We start from the raw sequence: 27,485 nt of genomic DNA on the forward strand, positions 1-27,485 counted from the left end.
GATCAGACAGATTTATATGGCAATATTTAGGATCATTAGGACTGCAAAGCAGTCACGAATCAACAAGTTACCTTGGATTCAAAGAGGCAATATCCCCATTCCTGAATTTTTGTTCCTAGACCACACTAAATTGAAAATTTGGCAGGAGCCTGGTGCTAAATAGACTAATCTAGTTTTAGGACCGACTTTCAATATGCCAACTGAAAATGCCAAAGTGACTTGCTCTTTTGGGGTGCGGTGCATACTATCTTATAACCACACCATCAATCCTTTAAATGGAAACATAAAAGTGCAGGTACTCACTCTTCACAGTACTTGTTTTCTCCTGAGAAGTGTTGGTAGTCTCCCACCAAATGTATTGCACAAGTGCCGAGAAGTGCAGGTACTCCTTCCATTTCAAATTAAAGAACTGCAGGTAGAAGTGCAGGTAGTACCAGACAGTACCAGCCCTTTCAAAGAGCTGCTCACCACCAATCTGAGACCATTTCCTACTCTTCTACTTGAAATGAACTTTGCTGTTTTCAAGCTAGGTATGCGATCTATAAACACTAATGCTTCCTAAGAACTATTTAGACTGAATATTACAAACAAAAACTCTATTCTTTAATGTATTTGTGATTACATGAAATGTGCCGACTTTCCCTGCATCATCACTTAAGCAGTGCCAAAAACATGTTTGTATATTCACTGGTTACTAGTTCACAAAGAAATGCAATTCAAAATGTGGTCCACGACCTAGAAAAAGTATGCAGTTAACAATACAACCAAATTATCACACAAGTAATTGAACACCCTTCTTCAAGTCCCACTTTTGAGTCTGGTTATTGGAGAAAAGGGAACCAACAGAAGGCTCTTGTCAGCACTCTTGCCCACAAAATATTCATTTGGCCAAACAAGGATTTAAAAGAAGAAAACAAGAATACATTTTACTTTCCACACAGTTAAGCAAGGGATACACATTTCATGTGGATGTGGCAGGGAATCCCTAAAAATGTTTCAGATTACAACATACATTTCTCAAGTCAGGAAACTCAAACCAAATTGGGCGCTGTCACTTATGAAGTGACTAACTGCATCGCAAATTATGGACACGTTGCAAATAGCTTCAGTAAAGGTGGAAAGCAAACACTTACTGTCACAAGACTCAAACTACATCTCACTGACCAAGTGAAACAAGGCCAAAGCCAGTCAGGAGTTTCTTGCATTCCCTGGCCCGATTGGTCAAGCTTGAATGTTTCTACTGAAGCAGGACCAAGACTGATTTTGCAGATGGATGTTCTCGCAAGTGGCAGTGGTTTTGTTTCCCCCAAATACTGCAATTTATCTCCCAAAGAGACAAAGCCTCAGACAAACAAAACTATGCAGAAATGTGTGCCCTTTCCTCCCTTGCTTCTAACCCCCACCTCATGCTTGACTATGTATACTAAGCCTATTATATGGCACCAGTTCCTCCTCGCAATTTGAAAGTTCATGCACTGGCTCTTTTGTCTGATGTCCTTCTTGGATTATTTGGATTCTCTCTTGCATCGGCGCTCTTGCCACTCCCTCTAGCCCATGGTCAGCTTTCACCTTTTTGTTCTTTGTGTCAGTGTTACACCCACTTTTATCGTTCCAAGTGAAATGCACCAAATATGACAGTAATGCTAAAACATGGGTCCCATGTTAACGGTGCCATGTGAATCAAGCTGAACCTCACCAGCAAGGGTCAATAAAGATAAAATGATCCCGTTGTTGCTTGTATTTACATCTACATGGAGCCTGGCCTGGTAGTTTGGGCTGGACTATTTCCATTAAAAAGATAAAGTCCAATTTGCATATTGGCTGATATGGAGAGGAATGCAGAACAAACTAAATAGGTGTATGTGAAAGCAGCCTGAGATAAGTGTTTCATCCATTTCTTTTGTTGTCTCAAATTAATTGTGAAACACTTCTATGAGAGCCTGGATGGATGTGATTGCTCACAGATGTTTGGTGACCAAATTGCTCCCTAGCTTCCAATCATGTTCCTCTTTCTTCTACGTTTACACATATTATTCTCTTGATCAATGCCATCTGAGGAAGTCATGATTGAACAAAGATTCAGCAAATTGTAATGCAACAAGATTTCAGCTTGTAAATTAAAAAATAAGGAACCAAAGTAGGTTGGCAGAGTGGGCCCAATTCTTACTTTCTACAGAAATAGCAGTGTAGAGACATGTAGTAAACCCATGCAATATAATCCCTCAAGAGAAAGCATGCAGATAATTAAGGTAGCAGTTCCTACCGGCACTGTTCGCCTCTGACTCAAGAATGTGAATTTCCGTGCAATCAGCCAGTGAATGCTCCAGGCACAGCTGCAAGAAGCGAGCTTGAGTCCGGGTGATGCGCTTGAGGAGGGACAGCAACGCTACTGTTTGCTCACACTCATTCCAGCCTTTAAACCAGTCTGATAGCTTGCTCACCTGATCACGAAACATCATGGTGACAGGCGTGTCACAAGAACGTCAGTTAATTTTAAGCGCTCCAATGGTGAGGGGGAACGCCATCACACTCCTTTGGCATCAGCCATGCGGCTGTCCACAATATCTGGAGAATGGGCGTCCTTTCTGCAAAATCTGATTACATGCAGAATGTGTTTCTGTGACTCTGTAGAAAAGGGATGTGTTGTCTGTTTTTCCTTTTTCAGAGGCTGTTTCTTTAACCTTTTCTCCCCCCGACACTTCTCAGGCCACTTGCATCTGAAGAGAAAACAAACTCCTAAAAATGATGACAAAAAATAAGATTACTAGGAATGTAATAAAATGTCTCACTCAGATGCTCTCAAAACATCACTCCGTTACACAACTCCAATTCAGGCTAATTTCACAAATATTAAATGTACTTCTATAAAAATTGGATTATGCTCGATGTAGTCACATATTTTAATAAACTTCCTCTAGCGAATGTGAAATGAAATAAATAAGAAGCATAAAACAATGAGGGTGCCATCAGTTTAAGTTGTTAGCATCTGGCACAGTGGTGTATTAATAGAACTGAGGCAGGTGTGGCAGGTCAGCATAGGGATGCGTCGGTAGACCTTCACATACACCGACTTTCCTGAAATGCAGAATGTGATGAACACCAGAATAAAATTCAATGGCCGACCAATTGCTTAGTATGTGAAAATAGATTAAGTTTAATAGGCTAGGAAGTAAGTTTGGAAGGAGACCTACAGATCAGGGATGTGATACACTAAAAGATTTTGAAACAAAGGCAGACAGAAGAAAGTTACTCCATCATGACTAGCTCCTCTAAGCTGAGATAAGAAGAAAAATTATAAATTGGAGTGGCCATGTTTTACTTTGGTGATGTAGATGGGTTTAAAAGTGAAACCACTATAAAATTTTATTAATCATGAATGGCTGAAACACCTGAACATTTTTTCACATGGTTGGTTTGGGGTTTCCAATGTTGTTTGAGTAAACCTGCTGAATTTACGCAGATTAAAAAGCCACAACAAACAAGACAAAAAAAACAGACTACTATTTAAGGCAGCAAACAATGGTGTTTATGTGTTATCACAAACGCACGTGTGCACCAATCCACTATGGTGCCCCAGAGAAAAAATATGTACATGTTCAACCTTTTACTGCTCCAAGAGGGCAAACATCTATGGTGAAACATTAAATAAAAAATAAAAAAAATACAAATAGAAAAAACAAATTAATAAAATGTGCATGAAAGGGGATGTTAATAAGGGAGCAGCCCAAAACCAAAGTAAACCTGCAGGGACTTCCAAAAAAATATGTAAAACTGAACACAATGGAAAGACCCAGGGAAGCAACAGAGAAGCTGATGGGAGGGTGAAGGGAGGACAATAAAGCTGAGCAGCAGAAGCAGTGGGAGAGAGTGTGGGCAGAGGAGCAACAAAGGAACCAGGTAGGGATGTTAAATATTAACAAGCATAGAAAGCGTTGTAGGGACTTCAACACGGGGGAGATTTTTGATTAGAGCAAATGTCTGCCAACATGTGGCTTGGCTACTGCTGTCCTAAAAAAAGACAATTCTACAAGGAAGTATCTTGCGCTACAACACTATGGAAACTGACAGGTAGGCTTCTTTACTGAAAAGACTCCATTAGCAGAGTTCAGGTGTACTCTCCAACAGAAGAGCCAGAAAAAATATTCCAGAGGATTTGTAAGTGACAAATTGAAAAGGTGTACCCAGTGAAACAGTAAATACTTTAGACAAAGGACATTATTATCTTTATCAAAAAGGCATTCAAGTCTGTTGTGGACAAAAAGTTGGAAATCCATCCACATGTTATCATGTAAACAGAGTAAAATGTGTGCAGGGGTGATAACTGAATAGAAATAGCTTTATGACGGGCTACTGCAGGCTTCTCCAACAAGTTGCTTGTGAACTACTGGTAGCTCTCTAGCCACACGTAAGTAGCTCTCCTGTGTGGAGCCCACCGAACTAAATGACAAGCTTTTGCTTGGCTGGATTACTATATCCATACCAAAATTTAAAATTATTTGTTCATTAGAAAAAAAAGTGTCTTTTCAGAATGCATAGGTAGATGTTTAGAGAAAATGGCAATTTCCAAAATATATTTAAAGCTGATATTTAAGTGCTAAAAGTCAAATTGAGTTGAGGAGTATTACATATATATGGTTCCAGGATTATTATAGTTATAGCGGATATGCATTAGCCATGTAGAGGCATTCCACATTGACAAAGCATTTCACATTACTATTGGCACCCGCGCATGGTGCACTGAGGTGATCACTGCTGATAGTTTTATCTGATGTAGTAACTATTACATCTCTGATAAGATTAGTAGCTTGGGAGGATTTTCATTTAACACAATCAGCTCTTATTACAGGAAATGTTGGAAACCCCTGAGCAACAGAAACCGAACAGCATGGGTTTCCAACATAAAAACCCATAGGTCACCAGGTATAACTCAGCTGTGTGAGCAAAGTAACAACATTAACGCCTTCTCACTCACAAACTGCAGAGTATCATATCTGCAAAGGAAATTAATATCTCCGACACCTAACATGAACACAAATGCAACAATGGAACCATCTACAATTGTCACTGTCCTGATGGACAACCCTTCCATGCAATATAAAATCATGAAAAATACATGAACGCAGATGGCTGTAATGGGGCGATCCAAGGTCCGCTTGATCTCAGTACTTCTAACAGTACCTTCATAATAAACTGTTGACATTATGTCATTGAAATAGCTAGGTGTCTGTTGACAGACCTAAAAAATAGGCTTTGCAACGGAAAGTCCTGGTTGTCCTCAAATCATGGCTAGATCTTCATGTGCTCTGAGAACATGGAATGGATCTGTCAAACATGTTCTACGTAATCACTAATTTTATTAGCTTGTACCTCGGGGCAAAGTAAGAAATTCTTAACAACTACTCTGTGTCCTAGGAGTGAGTGTACATAGCCCAAGTCATGAGTTTCAGAATTAGCATTTGTTCTCCCAGATGATGCAAGGAGGTCCAGGTTCAATGTCACAATTACCCAATTCTAGTTTAATCAGTACAAGCTAGAAAGGAAAGTATGATCACTGAAGAAAACAATTAGCACTGGTGAAAGGGTCAGAACTAGTGTCAAACTCAACACCAGATATTTAAAGTTCACCAGCTTCTTTAGGGAGCTAACTTTGTATTGCATTGTCAGCAAAATATCAAGCATGCCAAATATAAACAAGACACTTCAAACATTTAATATTAAAAACAATTTAGCATGCTACTATATAAAATAAATAGGATAGATTACATTACTAAAAGCACTAATTTCAATGTAATATGCAACTGCTCTATAAAACCAGACTATCAATCACCTCCTTATAAAACTATTAGGAAAATGTACTCATGCATGTTTGGCTAAACGTAAATATCTAATAAATATGCAATTTCTGGTAAAATACATAAGAAAAAGTAATATCAGAGTATTTGCTGATGGGTTAGGGGTATGCCTACACCAAGGGTCTCAAACCTCTTCTACAGGCTGAGCTACTTTGGATCAATGAAAACCATCTTGAGCTACTAACAAATATAACACTGTTACAGTAGATACCACATCAGACATGGTCAGATTATTTTTATTAAGTTTGCATAGGTTGATTCCATTTCATGCTGTCCAAGACTTGGGACACCGTTCTCTTACTTCCCAGCCAGGGCTTCCACACACAGACAATGTGACTAACAGTACCAATGCCCACTGCAGCAGGTGGCTTTGCTGCATGGTGATTTGTTATATCACAGGCTTTATGCCATTAGTCTCGTTATGTGGTGTTTGAAAATTTCTACTTGTTAGAGTGGCCTCTACTTCAAGGGTGTAGAACTCAGCAGTGCTGAGCTCCAGATCCTTTGAATCTTAAACAAGGGTAGACTCCAGGTTAAAGAGCTACTTTTGGCAGCGGGTGAGCTAATGGTAGCTTCCGAGCTACCCATTGGAGACCCCTGGCGTTCACTGAGTAAGTTGTAGCCTGACAATATAAGATGTTAATTTCTGAGACAGCAGACCCTGGAATAATGGCCTATTTACAACAGACAGAACAAATTCCTTTAAGACCTCCTAATTTCTTCGCACCTTCCACCACTGTAGTTGGTGTGTCCGTGCTGTTTGGTTTGATGTAGGTCATGGAACCACTAAATGTGCAAGAAATGGTCTTGTTTCACAACTGAAGGTGCAGCACTGGTGCAAACAGTTCCCTCCAACCTTGTGGGCAAGGGTAAGCTGGGCTGCATACATTTTATAGTTGGACATTCTGCACCAAACCATCACCTGAAAGGAAGGTAAATTTACACTGAAATTGTTCTACTTAGCAATGCTGTCATTCAGATGTATATCTGCTACAAAAAGGTAGGTGACCAACGTACTAGGGGAAAATGAGACCTACAGGGGCCTGTAGTGATATTTGTGTTTTGACCTCTGACTCCGTGTCGCGCTACTTTGCACTTGCCTTAGCTGTCCACCGTCACATTAGCGGTCACAAGTTACAGACTCCATTTTGTATTCAGCTCAGCCTTAGCTTCACCGCTACGTTAAAGGTGCAAGTATTTTTCTGTACAAAACAGGTTATGCAACTTTTTTCTATTCTGCGTGTTTTTTCTCACCAGAGGGCTAGGACATAACGTGGAGGAGTCAGTCAGTCAGCAAGGTACAGGTGTACTAGAATGATGTTTATGGTACAGCAGGGAACGTTTCAGTTTTGGGAGGGACACCTTGGGAACTTGGCTATTTCCAACGTGTTTCTTTCAAAACTGACCAAAAGTAGCCAACATTTTTTAACACTTTTCACGGAGCTGGAGGGGTTTTCTAGAAATCTCCTTCCTAGCTTGCTTAAGGTATATAAAAGACCCAGGTCGACAGTGGGGTATTCGGAGACCGGAATCAGGATTGAGACGTTGAATGCCTGATATTTCCCATGAGGGTAGATCTCTTTCTCGTTACAGTCGAACCGGGGTCAACGACTTGCTGGCAGTAGAAAGATGAAGGAGCAACTGTGCACCACGGTGATGAATTTTAACTAATTATTCGCTTTCCATGGTGTATGAATATTTATGTCAATATAGGTATTTGTATCTTTGCATGTACATATTTGCTGTTTATAGACTGAAGATTCTTTGTACCTGTTCTCACTTTATTGTTGCACATTTTAAAAGGCGCGCTTTTGGTTGTACTGACCTTCCTTCACGAGCCTTGCAAAGTGATTTAATTAATGTCTTTTTTAGACTAAGTGCATTCCAGAGATTCTTTTTGACTCTTTTCAGTGTGTTAGTTTGGCTTGGTCAGCAGTAAAGCAAAACACTTAGGCGTAGCCGTCCGAGGGGAAGGCGATATAAGTTGAAAGTGTACGTTTAAAAGTGAAAATATGTTTAGCAAGAAAACTAAAGTATCTGCTTCTAAAAATGTATGTGAACAGAGTGTTTTTCAAATTCCTAGATGATGCTGGGCACCTTATTATGTATTAGCGAATTCATTTTCACATTTGGGTGGTTTATCGGAGAGTTGGGATGAATGTCTGAATGAAGCAGAACCAGCAGATATTTTGTCTTGCTTAAGAAAAATACCGGTTGAAGGGAATGATGTTTCAGTTCTTGGCAGATGGGGGGGTGGCTACTTTTGTCTGCCTACAGAAAAATGCATGAAAAATGTCAATGGTTAGAAAGAGTGAATGAACAGTTAGAAAAGCAGCTTGTTGACTCAAAAAATACTGTAGCCATGTTGTCTTGTCAGAATAAATTATTGCAAGATAAGGCAGACACCTATCAAACCATCGCAGAACGTGCTGCAATGAAAGTAGCTCAAAACAAATGTCGTAAACGTAGAGGAAGGATAAATCAGAAAAAAGATTAATTTAGTCATTACTAATGCTAAATTGGACCGGTTCCCAGATTCTTCTTGGGATACTAACATTTGGACCAGCAGTGATCTTTCAAGCTCTAGTGATGAGAAGAGTAAAAAAGGTGGGGGACAGGGAGACTTAGAGGAGCAGAATGTAGTGCGTGCACAGCCAATATTTAGACGAAAATTGCAGCACTCAACACAAAATCCAGCAGGGATTGAAATGAATTCATTAGATTACACACAGCAAGAAGTCAATGATATCATAGATAGATTTAAGCAACGGGCAGGAGAGTCAGTACTTATCTGGATGGTGCTATTGTGGCGCTTCGGGCGTGATGGCTTGATATAGGGGACTCTTCTAAATTCTGCACTCTAAACAGAGACCCCCATCATACAGGAACAGTTTAGAAGTTGTCAGGGTCCACACCAAATTACTCTGCTGCAGTTAGCCTCCTGAGGGATGCAATCATACGTACCCTACAGAATCAGATTGGCTGCCTAATGATAAGCCCTTGTACACCTTTAGAGATGCAATGCAGAGACTTGAAGAGGAAAGTATGAAAACTGCCATTTTCCTGAATATTGCACGCCATCTGTTAAACAGGACTACTCGCTGTCTCAGCGCATAACAGAATTATTTGCCTTGCTCCTGCAGCATACAAACAAGTAATCATGACTCTCCTAATTAATCGGACAGGGCAGGCTTTAAAAGACGTGCTTGAGGGTGTCCGAGTTAGAACAATGGGATAAACCTGAGAGATGATCAAGATCTGAGGGTCACACAGATGTCAAGGAGAGACAGGTTTACAGCATTACTAAACGTTGGTGTCAGCAAAGAACAGATTGATGGGACAAATACCAAAAGCTAGTGGGAGATGTACAGTAAAAGGGGTTTGGATTGCAAAGAAGGCAGCAGAAAGGTAAACAAGCAACATAACAAGCTTGAAACAGAGCCAGTCACAGTTATCAGGGGAAAGAAAAGAAAGGGAGAGAAATGTTTTCTCACGAGAGAGAGAGAGAGGAAAGCCTGGACAGTGACTGGTTAACTTTTGAGAACAGGGACGGGCCTGCCGGCAAATATGAAAGCATATATCCAGACCTCACTTGGGCAAAAGTTGACAGGTTTAAATCAGACTAGGAAACTGGCCAAGCTCCGCTACAAAGTTGGGCTCGCCGAGATAACAGACCTCATTTTCGCATAGCGGTAGACAGTTTTGCGTGTTATCTTTGCCAATGGGGTACATACATAGTCCCACTATCTGTCACCGGCTGGTGGCAGAGCACCTGGATGAAATATCTGTCAATCCAGGTGTGCAATTGACCCATTACATTGATGATGGGATGATTCAAGGAGAGACAGAAGAACAGGTGCAGACTCAGTTGGAGCGAGTGGTGGAATTCTTGCAGTGTAAGGGGTGGATGATTAACACAGATAAGACGCAAGGACCAACTCAAAATGTGAAGTTTCTAGGCATTCAGTTCAATCAGAGACAGATATGTGATACCGCAAGCGAAGCAAAAGATTCTCGAGTTTGTCATAGTCCCAGCACTAAGCAGGAGACCCAGATATTTATTGGATTGTTTGGTTTTTGGAGACAGCACATCCCTCATTTGAGTCAGATTTTGGCCCATCTGTACAAAGTGACAAGGAAGAAACATGAGTTTGAATGGGGTGAAGAGCCACACTGTGCTTTTGATTCAGCAAAAGAAGCAATTCAACAGGCTTTAGAATTGTGGCCAGTGCAGATGGGAGACATTGAGTTACATGTAATTGTTCAGGGACAATATGCAAATTGGAGTATGTGGCAAAAACAAGGAAGGACGAGGGTGCCCTTGGGGTTTTGGACTAGAAGAACGAGTTACTTACCTTCGGTAACGACTTTTCTGGTGGTACATTAGCTACCTGTGGATTCCTCACCTAATGAATACTCCCATGGCGCCAGCATTCGACGGAAATCTTCTTCCTAGTCTGCACGTCGACGAGGACGTCACTCTAGCCCACGCGACGCCGTCTGACGTCATACAGGCAATAAGAGGTCCTCGCCGACGTGCCGACGTCAATACCAACATTTTTTACGTGCATCAGAACAACAACCCAATGCAATGAAAGAGCAAGGCAACATCCCATAACATTGTAAAATACACAACATTGCAATAAAATTGCTGTAGATTTACTATAACTTTTTTTTTTTTTTAAACCAACAAATATATGCAAATCATGTATATACACAAAGATATATACATATATATATATAAACATATAAATATATACAAGTATCCATATATACAACATCTATTGCAACCTTGAAGACCAAGAGGAGCGCACTCAAGGATTACTTGGTAAGACCAGAAAGGCAACGGGGAGGCGGGTGGGACCGTGAGGAATCCACAGGTAGCTAATGTATCCACCAGAAAACTTGTTACCGAAGGTAAGTAACTCGTTCTTCTGATGGATACAACTACCTGTGGATTCCTCACCTAATGAATAGAGTCCCAAAGCAGTACCACTCCCGGTGGTGGGTGCCGAAATGGTCAAACCAAGAAATCCTGCAGCACTGACCGTGCAAAATGGCCGTCCCTTCTGACCTCAGAGTCCAAACAGTAATGTTTCGCAAAAGTTTGAAGGGACGACCAAGTTGCGGCCTTGCAGATGTCAACCACAGGAACACCCCTGGCCAAGGCCGTAGTGGCCGACTTAGCTCTGGTGGAATGAGCTCTAATGCCATCAGGAGGATCCTTCTTTGCCAAAGAGTAACAGATTTTAATGCAAAGAACAACCCACCTGGAGAGTTTTCTCTTGTGGACTGCCTTTCCTCTCCTCTTGCCCACGTATCCGATGAACAGCTGATCCTCCAGCCTGAAGTCCTTCGTTCTATCAATGTAGAAGCTTAACGCCCTCTTTGGGTCCAATCGATGTAGTCTCTCTTCCTCCTTTGAAGGATGAGGCAGAGGATAGAACGTGGACAAAGTAAATGTCTGGGCCAAATGGAAGGGTGAAACAACCTTCGGGAGGAAAGCAGCCTTGGTCCTCAACACCACCTTATCCCCATAAAAAGTTGTATAAGGGGGTTTTACCGATAAGGCTTGCAACTCACTCACTCTCCTTGCAGATGTTATAGCCACCAGGAAGACTGTTTTAATAACCAAATACCTTAAGGGGCAAGAATGCATAGGCTCAAAAGGGGACCCCATAAGGAAAGTGAGGACCAAGGACAAATCCCATTGAGGCATAACAAATGGTTTTGGAGGATATTTATTTAGAAGATCTTTCAAGAATCTGAGAACAATAGGGGATTTAAAGAACGATGGTTGATCTGGAAGACAAATGAAGGCTGACAGGGCAGACAAATAACCTTTAATGGTAGCCACTGCACAACCTTTATGCGCTAGAGACAGAGCAAAAGACAAAACATCTGACAGATGAGCATGTAAGGGATCAATCTGTCTCTCTCCACACCACATAACAAATTTAGACCACCTATTAGCGTAGATAGATTTAGTGGAGTGTCGCCTGGCTGCTAATATAACATCCACTACATCAGGCGGGAGAGAGAAGGAACTCAGGTGGCCCCATTCAATCTCCAGGCATGTAGGTGTAGACTCTGGAGGTTGGGGTGTAAAACCTGCCCCTGCGACTGCGAGAGGTGGTCTGCCCTGAGAGGGAGACGGAGCGGAGGGCACAGCGAGAGTTGGAGAAGGTCGGAGTACCACACCCTCCTTGGCCAATCCGGAGCTATTAAGATGACTTGGGCCCGGTCTTGGCGAATCTTCCTCAACACTCGAGGAATCAAGGGTATGGGGGGAAATGCGTAAAGCAACTGGTCGCACCAGGTTATCAGAAATGCGTCCCCCAATGCTCCCTGCACCGGATACTGGAGGCTGCAGAATAACGGACAATGCGTGTTCTCCCGAGTGGCAAACAGATCTATCCGAGGAAACCCCCACATCTGGAAGATTAAACGGACTTGATCTGGATGGAGACGCCACTCGTGGTCGGCCGAGAAATGGCAACTGAGACTGTCCGCACGTACATTCAAGACCCCGGCCAAATTATTTGCTACCAAGCAAATCTGATGGTCCTTTGCCCAGGACCATAGTCGAAGAGCTTCTCTGCAGAGAAGGTACGACCCTACTCCTCCCTGTTTGTTTATGTACCACATCGAGGTAGTATTGTCCGTCAGGACCTGTACCGACTGACCACGAAGGGAAGGGAGGAAGGCCTTGAGAGCCAGACATACAGCAAGTAAATCACATACTGATATGAAACATCTGTTCCTCTGGAGACCAAAGTCCTTTGATCTCCAGATCCCCCAGATGAGCTAACCACCCTAGAGTGGAAGCATCCGTTATGACCGTGGCCACTGGTGGCGACTGCGCGAACGGCTTTCCTTGAGAAAGATTGTTGCTCGCAATCCACCACTTCAAGTCCACAGCAGCATCTCTGGAGATCTTGACCGCACCTTCTAGATCTCCCTTGTGTTGAGACCACTGCCTTCAGAGGCACCACTGAAGAGCCCTCATGTGCCAGCGAGCATGCGTGACCAACAGTATGCAGGAGGCAAACAGACCGAGCAAATGAAGGACCATGAGGACTGGAACTAACGCTCCATTTCGAAAGATTGGAACCAATTCCTGAATATCTTGAACCCGCTGAGGCGGAGGAAAGGCTCGATTCAATGTTGTATCCAGTACTGCCCCTATGAACAGGAGGCGCTGAGAGGGCTCCAGGTGAGATTTGGGCACGTTCACCGAAAAGCCCAGGTCGAACAACAACTGGGTTGTTGACTGCAGATGATACGACACAAGCTCCGGGGACTTGGCTTTGATCAACCAGTCGTCCAAGTAAGGGAATACTGCTATCCCCTCCCTTCTGAGCTCTGCCGCAACCACTGACATCACCTTCGTGAAGACTCGAGGTGCTGAAGTAAGACCAAACAGGAGGACCGCAAACTGATAGTGCTGCGACCCTACCACAAACCGGAGATACTTCCTGTGCGACTTGAGTATCGGGATATGAAAATAAGCATCCTGCAAGTCGACAGACACCATCCAATCTTCTTTGTTCAACGCCAAAAGCACCTGTGCTAGGGTCAGCATCTTGAACTTTTCCTGATTGAGGAACCAATTCAAGATCCTCAGATCCAGGATCGGTCTCAACCGACCATCTTTCTTGGGAATCAGGAAGTACCTTGAGTAACAACCTCGACCCCTTTCCCGCTCTGGAACCAACTCCACGTGCCCTTTGAAAAGAGGACTTGAACCTCCTGTTCTAGCAATAGGAGGTGTTCTTCTGAACAATAAGATGGGCGGGGCGGGAGGGGGGGCGGAAACTCCCAAAAGGGAAGGGTGTAGCCTTTCTCCACAATACTGATAACCCACCCTCGAAGATAACCGTTTCGAATGCACGGAAAAAAGGGAACGGACGTCGGCGAGGACCTCTTATTGCCTGTATGACGTCAGACGGCGTCGCGTGGGCTAGAGTGACGTCCTCGTCAACGTGCAGCGGTGTCATCTAATTCAATTACCAAAAAGTTGTTGACCACTACAAGAGAAGGGAAAAGTAGCCAATATGCAGTATTGTACACTGTGTATCAGGCTCTAAAGCAAGAGCTGCCTGGAACTTGTCATATTTACTCCGATTCTTGGTCCACTGACAATGGGTTAGCCACTTGGCATCCCACATGGCATGCACATAACTGGTTTATCCACTCAAAGGAGATGTGGGGCAAAGAATTCTGGCAAGAAATTTGGGAAATGCTAGAAAAAGGCACAGTTACTGTCTATCCCATGGATGATCGCTGTCCCATTGACTCACTAGAACACTGGTTCAATTCCCCTGCAGACAACAAAGCCAAAATCTCAGAGGCAGAAGTGGCAGCACAGGATTCGGACTTGATGGGGATGGCTAAATGGGTGCACAAAAAAAATCTGGACACCTGGGAGAAAGCCACGTACAGGTGGGCAGAGATTATAGTGATGAACATTCCCCTAGATTTGATAAAAACTGATTTCGCAATGTCCTATTTGTCAGCACACACAACAGAGATCTGTCACGCAAACAGTCAAGTCAATTGGGGGCAGGAAAGTTACTGGGACAGATTATGCCAAATTGATTACATTGGACCACTACTGATTAGTCGTGGGTGTCAATACACCTACAACGTAGTGGACACTTACTCTGGGTACCTGGTTGCTGTCCCTTGCAAACGTGCCACTCAGGACAACACCATCAGAACTTTAGACTTGTTAATGTTATACTATGGAGTACCACTCGAGGTCCAGAGTGACAATGGGTCACGCTTCAAAGGCAAATTGGTGCAGGACTACTGTTCACAGCACAATATCGAGTGGATATATTATACCCCTTATTATCCACAAGCCTCAGGACTGATTGAGAGAATGAATGGCTTTACTGATAGCTTAGTTGCGAAAATTACCTGATGGGACTTTGAAAAACTGGAGAGCATTTAAATGAAGCCCTCCAGATTCTGAATAACAGCCTTTAACCAATGCTGAAACACCCCTGGTGAGAATGTTAACTCCAGCCTTGAAAGTACAACTCGTGGCCACCAATAAAATCACGCACTGGGAAATAAAACCTGGAGCTTTAGCTCCTTAAAGAGCCACACCTGAATCTGCAGGTCTTGACTTACATGCTTTACAAGCTTACAGACTGAAACCACAAGACATGACACTGTGTGAAACAGTAGTTGGAATACAAATCCCCCCGGAGCATTTTGGATTGATTGCTCCCAGAACTGTGTTGGCCCTCAAAAGTATTCAGATTTTGGTGGGAGTGATTGATGCAGATTACCATGGAGAAATCAAAGCTATTCTGTTGAATAGTGGAGAAGTTGATTTATTCAGACAGATCTCAGACAGAATTGCCCAACTTGTCATAATTCCAGTGTATGGAGGAAGGATGATGGGGGCTGCCCCAGCCCTTCTTACTGTACGTGGAGAGGGAGGTTTTGGTTCAACTAACAAAAACCCTGGTGCTAAAGTGTTTGGTGGAATCCCCAAATGGCCCTGCAGAACTCACAGATATTATTGCAAAGGGCCCCAATAATGTCCTGCTGATCATGAAGCCAGGAAAGGAAAAAAGGGAACATATTTCAGCTGATCAATGTTATTTGCGAGAATGATCATACTGGTTTCTTTTACAGAACATACTACAGAGTGCCTTTGCCGTGAGTGTTCGGTGTGGTCTCCTTTCGAGCGTGTGCATGTGGGGTCGGGAAAGACCTAACAACCCCAACTTCAACCTGATTGATCTACCACGTCGCGCAACACCTTTTCTACATCGGAACGACAATATTGGATTAATTTGGCGCTAACGGTGCTTAACAGATCTGACTTCTGCATGGGTGCCATGAGAAGCACTGTGGATGTTTTCTCAACCTGTTTAATCACCAGACGAACACCAACAAGCATCTTGTTAGAAATTTTAAATGCCACTAACCAGGATAAAGATGTGAAAGAATATGATGTGGAAACCCACTTCAGTCGCTATGAGTATTGCAGGGACTGTCAGGAAGCAACCAATGAGAAGTGGGACAATCTCACTCAGATAATTACATACAACATTACTACTGGTAACGTGTGTTACTACATGTGCTGCAGTTCTTGTGATGTTGGAAAATGCATTCAATGGCGTTTAGAAAAGAAAACAAACTTCTCAAAACATATTGTGGGAACACAGAGTTTTGTGCTTTTACCGGACGAACCGACATTGCAGAAATATCTCAAATCACATGGCTTATCTACTGACTGCTGCCAGTCACAGTAAACATGTTAAATTGCCAGTTGGCTGGCTGTTCTTGTGTGGGAACCTCACTTTTACTTACATTTCGGCTAACATAACAAGTGGACTGTGTACTTTTACATGTCTCAGACTTATGATGTTTGCATCTAACTCTATACATAATCTTTATTCTAGAGACACTATGCAACTGAATAAAAATTTCAGATATTCAATTATTATTCAAATCCGAATATATTTGCTCAAGTCTTTCTATTGTAGGCGTGCCTGGTTTAGCTGTATATAATACCAGAATGATCAATGAGTTAGCATGTCTAATGGTTAAAAACATTAACCATGCTTCTATTGCTTTATCTGAATTTTTATCAGATGTGCGTGGTAGTAGAAAAGCTGCATTACAAAACAGGGCTGCCGTAGACTACCTGTTGCTAAAAACACAATCATGGTTGCACCGAATTTGAAGGCATGTGTTGGTTTAACCTTTCTGACCACTCTAAATCTATCCAAGCACACATTGATACACTACATACATTAGTGAAAGGGGTGAAACAGGATGTGGATCAGGGGTGGGGAGACTGGTTTTTTCAGTGGTTTTGGGCAATTATGCAAAGTTTTGGGTGGAATTTTTGTGGTATTAGCTCTCATTACATCATTATATTGCTGTGTACAATGTATTCCTAATTTGCTTGCAATGTTTATACCTAAACAAATGTAGATTTTAAACCTATAGGGTATACGAGTCATGGGTCAAAGGGTGGGGTGTAGTGATATTTGTGTTTTGACCAGTGACTATGTCGCGCCACTTTGCACTTGGCTTAGCGGTCCACCGTCATATTAGCTGTCACAAGTTACAGACTCCATTTTGTATTCAGCTAAGCCTTAGCTTTACCACTACGTTAAAGGTACAAGTGTTTTTCTGTTCAAAACATGTTATGCAACTTTTTTCTATTCTGCGTGTCCTTTTGCACCAGAGGGCTAGCACATAACGGGAAGGAGTCAGTCAGCAAGATAAGGATGTACTAGAATGATGTTTATGGTACAGCAATAAAGGGTTTTATTTTGGGAGGGACACCTTGGGAACTTGGCCATTTCCAACATGGTTCTTTCAAAACTGACCTGAAGTAGCCAGCATTTTTTTTTTTTTTTTTTTAAACACTTTTCACAGAGCGGGAGGGGTTTCTAGAAATCTCCTTCCCGACTTGTTTAAAGGTATATAAGAGACCCAGGTCAACGGTGGGGGATTAATCTCTCTTTCTCATTGCAGTCGAACCAGGGTCAACGACTTGCTGGCAGGAGAAAGATGAAGGAGCAACTGTGCCCCATGGTAATGCATTTTTACTAATTATTCGCTTTGCCAATATAGGTATTTGTATCTTTGCATGTACATATTTGCTGTTTATAGATTAAAGATTCTTCGTACATTTTCTCACTTTCTTTTTGCACATTTTAAAGGTGCACTTTCGGTTGTACTGACCTTCGTTCACGAGCCTTGCAAAGTGATTTAGTAAATGTCTTTTTTAGACTAAGAAGCGCATTCCAGAGATTCTTTTTTACTCTTTTCAGTGTGTGTATTTTGGATCGGTCAGCAGTAAAGCAAAACAGGGCCACACCAAACTAAGTCCTCCACTTAAATGAATAGAGGGTCCTGATCTTGTCTCCCTCTCCCCCTAGACTTTAAAATGTAAACAGAGGCTGAACAGACAGTGCTACATTTTATAGCGCAAGGAGAGAAAGGAAGTTAATTACAAACCACACAGTGACCGTGTACAGCATGAAGTAGATTCTGTAATTGTTATGCAGATGATGCACACTGAAGTACAGGACTACATGGTTCACTATGTAAATGAAGACCAGACAGACAGCAAGAGCTATTAAAGATAAAGTACGCACATTTTAGACAATGGCACTGGTTTGAGTGCAGCAACAAAACTGATTTTTGAAGGACATAAAGTTGTTTCTCCAAAGAAGTTACTAACATCTTTTTCTCAGTATCATTTAACATTTTTTTTATCTTAAGCAAAGTTGTGATATGGATGCTTTTGTACATGTATCTATCCAACTAGGACCACAATTTTTTTTTTTTTTTTTAAAACAACATCTAAAAAGGTACAGGAATCAGGCTGTAAGAACTGTTCTCAGTTAATTTCCTCTGTTGACTGTGCGTGCACATAAAATGCTTCCAATATCATGGATTAACTAAATGGATTGTACTCTGATGCTTGCCGAATCAGATTTCGAGGAAGGAATTCTGAGAATGCACCATCAAGAACCTTACAAACAGCAAAACTAGCAGGAATGACCCAGCAAAAACTCCAACACTAATTGACATGTTTTCCAGGATCTGAACCATTGTTGTATCTTTCCTTATGTGTCAAATTCCTCAAGAGTTCTATATTTCAGGTAAAGTTTTGTTAGAGGGACGTGGCTAACCATCATGGCAACATGAGACATGATCCATACGAGCTCCACGGCATTCACGGTTTGAACAAGTTATCAAGGCGCCCTAAACCACTGCTGTCGGCCCCGTTATGGTCCAGAAGTGACCAGGATTAAAGGGGCATTGACCCAACCTCCCCAAGGGCTGAGGAAACTCAATTTGTGCCAAGTGGCACCATGGCACCCAGAGGCTTTGAAGCCCTCAGAGTGGCTACTCTGCCTTGATGCAATCAGCATCGATGCAAAGCATTCTTCCCCCTGCATGGCCGCTACTACAGACACTTCCTGAAGTTATTGAGGAAACCAGATGACATGTCAAACTACTGAGACCCAGAGACCGCCATTTGCCACACCACTACCAATCACTGTAAAAGCAGCACACTCCATTCTGTGTGCATCAGCTCAATGAACCTTGAGGCTGCTAAGCTGGCTGCCAACAGATAAAGTTGAGCCCACTTACTGTTGCCTCGCCCCTATGACTACCGTGCAGCAGAGGACCGCCAGTATGAAGCATGATCTCCCTGTCTGACTTAGTAATGGTGGACTCGCCTTGTGGCGCTCTTGAGGCTCCCAGCTATATCAACGAATCTCCCGCTCTCAGACCCTGGCATGCTCCTGCTTGATTACACCTGACTGCAGTCATAACAGCCAGTACCGGATCCCCCAACAACCCTAGGGAAGTGGAAAACCCACGAGTTACAGTAAAAGGTCCTCTAATAAGTTGATTATTATTGGATGCTATGTTTTGCAGCAACACCTCACCCTCAAACAAGTCGAGGCCCCAGAGTGCTATTTTTCTATCTAAGCACACAGGAGCAAGCACTCTTACCAGAGAACGTGGAGACAAAGTATTGCTGAGACACAGCCAATGCCTACAGGAGTCCACCGCATTGGACTGAGAATCTTGGCTCAACCCCATAGAACTGCTATTGCTTGTACTTGTATTTCAGCTGTACCATCACCCTGAGGCTCGCTGTCTTGAACCGGAAAGATTAAGGACTTGTGGTAAGCCCCACCATTCCAAAAGGCCCCGCCAACAACTGGCTTCTGACAAGGACTTACTGCTTCACAACAGAGAGCAATACTACATATAAAAGGTCACACTAGCTGCCCTAAGGCTCAACAACCTTTATGGTCACACCTGCGGCTGCATGTCATGTGGAGGATTCCCGGAAAATACAGCCATCCAGATCTACATGCTGCCAAAAAGATCCTAAGCAAACAGGTATTTTCAACTGGCAGAAGAGCGCACCCCACACACATTTGTGCCAAAAGACTGCAATATGGCCTAACAAAAGAAGACCTTCTCTCCTCTCTACAACACTTCCCAAAAAGTTACATAAACAACTTAAAACTGAGCTCACAACCTCCTTGGAGGCTCTACAGAGTGGATCCCACCTCCAAACTTACTACAAGACATGAACTCATTGGGAGCTCGAACACTGGATCTGGACACTACATGTGAGACTCTGGAACAGAGGGTGTGCCATTTAGAGGCCTTGTCAGAAGATGTTAAGTACCATCTTCAAGCCACACTACTAAAATGTGAAGACCCTGAGAATTGTAACAGATGTAACAGTCGATTGCGAAATCTAGAGGAGAGTGCAGAATGAACCGACCTGGAAGCCTTTGTCGTTGGCATGTTATCAGAGCTTTTAGGTAAGAATGGTCCCAGAGTGAAATTGGACAGAGTCCACCAAGTTGGCCCACAACCCCAACGAGAGGGGAAACACCCTTAGAGATGTCCTAGTGAAATTCCACTTGTTCAAAGTTAAAAACGCCGTACTGAAGCAGCATGGAAAGTAGAAGACATCCTTCAGAGTCATCTCCTGCTTAATATACCAAGAAGTGACTCCAGCAAACCTCACTCGGCAAATGCAATTTAAACCTGTGACGTCCTAGATGACAGAGGAAATGCTGAGCGCCAGGATGAACTACTTTCTAGACTGAAAGTCTAAGGTTTTCCTCTTTCATACAACAGACATTTGCCCCTCTGTTATGAATGACTACTACTGCCTGCTATGCACCTGCGAGGAAGGCCCCAACGCAGGAGCTCTTAATTCCTTGCATTACATACACCAGTTTATGATAAGCCTATATCACGTGGGGAGACTATTGCTTGAGCTGCCTGGTGCTACCAGTGAACCACAACACAATTCTCATTGTTACCTGTGTTACCTTGACTTTAGGCTACGTAAACATAAATGCCATATGTATATGATGAGCCTATGAATTGTGATATTAATACCTACCTGCTGGGGAACTATTGTTTTATTGTTCAATTGTTATTCCATGAGTGGGCTGTTTGAGATCTGCGGGGGAAGGACTGAGGACCGAGCTTTAGAGAGGGGATGACATAGTGGCCCTACAAGAGACCCACCTATAGTGCAGGGACGACCACAGACTCTGCCATAAAACTTACCCCCAGATATACCATTCCTCAGCACCTACCAAGCACAATGGGGTCACCCTGCTCTTCCACTCACCTCTCAAAGTCCATTTGCTGGGCACCAAGACAGACGAAGATGGCAGGATAGTGATAGTGAAGGGGAACCTACAAGGCAGACTATGCACAACAGAATCAATATATACCCCTAACTCGACACAGCCTACATTCCTCCACTCACTTTTCCTCCTACTGTGAGGGTTCACAGAAGGAGAGATAATCCCAATGGGTGACTTCAACATTGTTTGGGGTCCTGATTTTGACACTACCCAACCTCAACGTTCCCGAACGGGGAGTTGCACTAAAGCCTTAAAGCAAGATATTCACTCTGTAGGCCTGACAGATGCCTGGCGGACAACCCACTCTACCACTCGTGTCTATGCCCCCCTCCCCCCAAATCTCACCGCTCTTATTCATGACTGGACTACACATGTTAGTCCCTGGAACTTGCCATTGTGACAGCCACATTCCACCCTATTGTCCTCTCTGATCATGCCCATGTGGAGTTAGTGCAAGACTCGGTAGCCCCCACACCAAAACTGCGCTGTTGGTTCTTTCCAAACTCCCTCATTAGAGACCGTTGGAGGGGATGTGGGCTACTAGGAGACTTCCGCCATATATGAAGGACTGCCCGGCTATCCGCCCCTTCTGGTCTGACATCTTAGCACACGTAAAACCATATTGGGATACCCTTTCCACCAGGCTTTCCTCTCCTGGATCTGCAAGATTAATCTCTGAAACGTCAGATTTCCAGCAACTGATCTATTTTCTGACTCTGCATAGGAGCAGCGAAAAAACAGCCTTAGCGACAGCCTGAAGAAGACCTATGGAACCATTCCTCTCCCAATGGCGTGCCACCTATGGCAAGCACCAACAAAGGGAAGGATGGCGGACATACAATTAAACAATTCTAAAATGTCTGATTACGAATGGGGACCGCCAGTCCAATTCTTGTTAGAGGGCCTCCCCCTATACCACCTGCCCAAACCATACTAGAACACTCCACCTCTTATAATTTTCAGTTCCTCCACAGACTGCTTTGAACCTCAGTGCACCGCCAGCTTACTTCCCACCCATCATGCATTATAAAGATCCCTTTTTACTTCTCACTCACCGTTTTCTTTGTTCTGGTTTACTTCTTTTTGGGAGGGGCATCAATTGGGCATTGACGTGATTTCACTTCACCACAATATGTAAACAGTACCACACTTAAATGTGCTCGATATTAAAAACACTCCACTTGTGGCGTTCCCTTTCGGCACCTGAACGTCAACGGTGCTATTCCTCATACGCACGCCATCGCGTATTACATTGCACACTTCTCTTCCGTGGATATAGGAAAAAGGCAGCACTCCAGAGCCATAACGAATTCAATCATGTTTATTCACCTCATACTCGACAAGCTAATGCATTTTTACATTGTATATTTTCTAATTGTATTTAATTGCTGTTTAATTGAAATGTATGGTGAAAATTTGTGACTAAAACAGTTTTTCGCATGATATATGTTAATTGAGTTCATTGCAATTGGAGTATAAAAACCGAGCTAAAATGGCGGCTCACAGGTCGATGAAGGCGGCAACGCCGAAACGCGTCCCTGTAGGTGAATAAACATGATTGAATTCGTTATGGCTGTGGAGTGCTGCCTTTTTCCTATATCCACGGAAGAGAAGTGTGCAATATATATATATATATATATGCATATATATACATATATACACACACACACATATTTTTTATTATTATTATTTTTTTACAGGTGTGCTTGTTGTTTTCAACCTGGGTTACTCTGGGTCCCTTGATTCTCTTAACCACTATTTTTTGTATATAATGAGGTGCTCTTAAGTGTTGATACCCCCCTTAAGCTGGAGTGATATTGCTCCGAGGCATGTGAACACTTTAAAAGCCACTATTTTAGCTAGAAATGCCATTCAGAATGTATCACTGAAAAAAGTTGAGTAGTTTATTATAATAAAGGACAAAACAAACATGTAGAACAAACCCTTAAAGAGAACCAAGTCACGTGCACATTTTTCTTCATTTTTCCCTGTATGCAGAGGTCCTACAGAGCTCAACTCTATTCTTACACACATCACACTTGTCATGTCAAAAAGCAACAGAAGGACACAACTTGGCCATAATGCGTTTTTGCAAAGGGCAGACCCAATATAGTCAGCTACATGTCAAGTGAGCATTTGAAACTGACCATTCTACAACGGGAATAAGATAAAGTACACATTTCAAACAACTGTGTTAGCAACTGGAAGCCTGTGTAAGACAGACAGGTGGGTCTGAGCTGTTCATATCAGCTTCCTAAAGTACTTGCTGCATGAAGGAAAAGCTACGCATGAAAGTAAATCTTGAATTCAATTCTAAACTTTAATCAGTCTATTATGAATGATGCAGTTGTCAATATATTGACCGAAGATGGGTTTAGTTAATAACAGAAAAAGAACAATTTGTAGTTTTCCCGATGGACTGGTTCCACTTGAGACCGGTTTTCGTTGGTAGTGTATTTTTTTAGATCACTATTCTACTTAGGCTGCACAAGAAAGACCTCTGTTTCGCTCCCAGTGGTTTTGCATTGCTTGTCTATTTTGAGGAAGTCATTTAGTGTGGCTGCTGCTCGTACAACACTGCAGTCACCCAGACTAGTAGTCAGAAATAACGCTGCAGATTATCCTTGGCCGGGAATCCTGTGATTTCAACATGAGGAAAAGCATGCCTTCCTTCCTAAAAGTCAGACGGGACAGGCTTGGCACAACCAAACCACAGGCGGACCAGTCTGAGTTAATTATAGCTTATGATATAATGCAAGCACCCAGCACTGAAAGAAAGTGGTGGATGGAAAACAAACAAGAACAAAAAATCTGGCTGGAGAGTCTAAACATCTATCTGAAATGGTAGCATGTGTGCTATGGTACACCCTACAGACTGATTCAGATGCTAAGATTTCTGCACTGGACTTATAGCAGATTTTTATCTAGTACTTTCAATTGTTTGTGAAAATGTTGGAAGTTGAACAATGCAGATAGAGAACATCCGAAATCTGCATATAACCCATTTTGGCCACACACCCAAAGAACTGTGTGCTGAAAAAGTATCATCGCTGACAAACTGTATGGGGGAAAGATTAAACTGACTAATGTGCACAGTTCAAAAATGCGCTTAATACAAAAGCAAAAACAGGCTTACAAGTGTGATGATACAAATGTTGGTCATACTCCCAAAGAAAATGCAAGGGAAACAAATGATTAACAACTTATTCAGCATAACCAAATACTAGGAGGCAATAAATCAGTTAGGCTTCCTCCACTCAAGTGGTCATCTAACCCCAGTGTTGCATTTCAATATAAATATTTTTTCTTTTGTTGTTTTAGATTACATGTCAATTTGATTGTGCTCTGAAATGTGCAAATGCTCTGGAGATGCAGATTTGTGTCATTTATCTACATTATAGAAATCTAAACGCAGGCAGACGACATCCTATGTGAGCTTTTAGTTCTACGTTTATGTGCCTCTGCAACCTGGTACAATTTTCTGTCTGTCTTCTGGTCCAAGAAATGTTTAGCAACTTTTGGGGGAGGACGGCTGTCAAGTGAACGTGGGGGTTGTCAGAGCTAACACTGGACTAAATCAAATGTTTATAGCACCCGGCGAATAAAGTGACATGGCTGATCTTCTCAGAATTCAAATTATGTAAGTATTACTGTTCTGACTACGTAAACGCCAAAAAGATTAAAGAAGGTAAAAAAAGTGGGAAATCGTGTAGGTAAAATGCCAAAGTATGATCACGTTCTCCTATGATTACTTATTCTTGCAGATAAACACTGGTTAACATTTTTCGAGATGCGTCATGAACAGATGTGATAACCAGAAATATTTTACTAGACACATTCTAGTTCGACAGCGCCTAAAACACTTTCCAAGACGTTCCCTTTAAACGTAAAGACTACTTTTATACGAAATGGTGCAAATAAATTCAATGGGCAACAGAATAACGTGTTAATGTCTATTAATAGACGCCTGTCATCAGCTAGTTGAGGAGGGTACACATTGCCCGTTAGAAAGTTACACTACGTCTGTCTACACACCCATTTTACCATACTGCCATCCAAATAGGCCTCAAGAACCTTTCAGAACATCGATACCCACACTCAGATTAATGTAAATTGGAGATCCGGAAAACTAACATGCTGAAATTATAACATACAGGCGGATCAGCAGATGTCAAAGTGAACGAACCGATCACTGGTGCAAAATGTGTCCTTCCAGCACAATAAAATACTACTACGTTCAACTAAAAACGAGAGAACACAGGGTACACTACATCCCTGGGGAAAACTCCTACAGGGCAAATAAGCAAACGATCTTGAGACTCTTGGGAACAAATTTAATATTGGACACGAGCATCTTTGCTCATATTTTGAGGGTTATATAGGCAGAAACTGCGGTACCCACGTTCCAAACTACTGCTGTATGTCAAACTGATAGGGTGTTGCTGCTTCAAACTTCCCTTCATAATTATATATGTTCGAGGTGCAGTCAAAACTATTTGGACACATTTTAGAGTGATGTATTCCCAAGCACATCATTTACCCTCGATCACAGGGCTATACCTATAGAAGCAAGTTCGCCTTTCATAACAGTAAACAGAATCCATTTATTCTGTTATCACACACTCCTTAAACGTTAGCCAGACAATTACCTGGAAATAGCCCCAGCTTGTCCCATAACACCGTGTAGTTAATTCAACTCAAATCGTATAAAAAGCAATGTTTTCTTCGTCTCCCCTTCGAACACCTGAATGACGACACAAATTAAAGCACTGGCCTAGCACAAGGGTTCTAGCTACAGGAAACTACCAAAGATGCCTAACCGTACTTATGAACTGATTGTATATAACTATTAAATATCTCACGTATATACCCCAACAAGCAGTGGTAGCTTTTCCCACACCACCCTTCTACAACAGTATATTAAAAACGCACAGTTAAACGTTTAGTTGCTGGGCAAGGCGGGGTAAAGCTTTCAAACTTAAAACCAGCTCGTGTCCACTTGGACCAGCGATTTCGCAGCTCTCTATAGCGTTTTTACTGCACCCTGCAATGCTTTCCACAACCTGGTTTCAGTTCACTGGCGGCGAGGGTCCGTACAAGTCTCCCCTAAACATGCTTCATGAATCTGTTGAACACTCTTCCGCCACTTTGATCTTTGCATCCAGTGGTTGCTTTGGCTCTTCTACAATCAACGTCTTTCTACTGTGACTTTTCCCTCAGCCCACTAAAGCACAATACACTCTAACCTTACAAGGATATAATAAGGCTATCACTAGCCTCTGCAACTTGTTGCTCTTTCCCACAGATCCCTCTATGTCCCAGCGCCAACACCCAAAACCCACGCCCATCGGGAAAATGTAATTTAGCTCCGTCTCATCGGTTTCTCTGCAGATCCGGTGACTTATCCCAAACGCGACAGCCTTTAATACCACTGCGAGTTCTTTCACATCTTATTTTACTAATATCGTTTCTTAAAAATGAATTTCACATACCACGTACCATTACAAACTATATGCTCTAAGCTGCTTGCCTGTTTTTTCATCAATTCATAATTCGCTACACCCGCCCTTCATCACATAACGGTTATGTTGGATCTCTTCCACCAAAAGTAATCCAAGGCTCTTGTTCAAGAGAAACAGACTCACTTTTGTTTAATTTTAAGCACGTACACCAGTTTTCTCTACATGCAACCTCCCAGGCGTTTTATACATAAGTACCCCTAGTATCTTCTCACTGAAGAGCTCTTGCCGCTCCTCCATCAAGAATACCATCTCCGTGGCTACAGAACCCCTCTTATCTCTCGCACATCCTTGACAGAACTCCTGACGCTCCACCCACTCAGTTCCTAAACGTCCCTGTCTACCAATTCCCTAGACTGCCACTCATACACCCAAAGAACCACTTCTCTCAAGAGTCCCTTAAGTCCCCTGTGACCCCACCATATCCTACTAGGCCCCACCCCCTCAAATCCCACCCCAGTCTGTGACGCAGCTTTTAGCACTCAGGCCCGTTTGTTTTGAGTTACATGTAAAGTCCCCATACCACTCCTGGGCACGTCATGTCCGGTAACTTTTAGGTTCAGCACTCACCCCGCAAGCCCGACGTTCCAACCGGTGTTCAGTTCTGGGTGCCGCTTTAGCCGCTCCGCCCCACAGCCAACTGCGGCCACCGCAGCACGACGCTCGGCGCGGCTCAGCTGCGTCATTACGGCGGGGGGGCACGTACCGCGTCGCCTGCAGGCGAAGTAACGTCACTGCGTCGACGCTGAGAATTGTATACGTATGTAGCTGTAGCCGACTATTCGAAGAACGAACCTAGTTGATTGGACACGGAGAATGCGAAGAGTGAATGGTGTTGCAGCTTTACCATTGGTTGTCGGATAGGATACTGTCTCCTCATTTGTCGGGGGAAGATGTAATAATTCTTAATAGCCATTGGTTAG

General features: G+C 42.8%; 1 protein-coding gene across 4 annotated transcripts in view; it reads right to left on the reverse strand.

The window, feature by feature from the left end:
- Positions 1 to 27,263, reverse strand: part of SAMD4B (sterile alpha motif domain containing 4B) — an 870,829-nt gene extending 843,566 nt beyond the window's left edge. For all 4 annotated transcript variants that reach the window (XM_069206928.1, XM_069206927.1, XM_069206926.1 and 1 more), the window contains exons 1-2: positions 27,133 to 27,263; positions 2,264 to 2,736 (exon numbers count right to left, since the gene is read on the reverse strand). In XM_069206928.1, coding sequence (XP_069063029.1) covers positions 2,264 to 2,459 — 196 coding nt within the window. In that variant the 5' untranslated portion in view covers positions 2,460 to 2,736; positions 27,133 to 27,263. The remainder of the gene's footprint in view (positions 1 to 2,263; positions 2,737 to 27,132) is intronic.
- Positions 27,264 to 27,485: the final 222 nt, after the last annotated feature.

This window comes from Pleurodeles waltl, chromosome 9 (assembly GCF_031143425.1).
Source record: "Pleurodeles waltl isolate 20211129_DDA chromosome 9, aPleWal1.hap1.20221129, whole genome shotgun sequence".
Lineage (NCBI taxonomy): Eukaryota > Metazoa > Chordata > Amphibia > Caudata > Salamandridae > Pleurodeles > Pleurodeles waltl.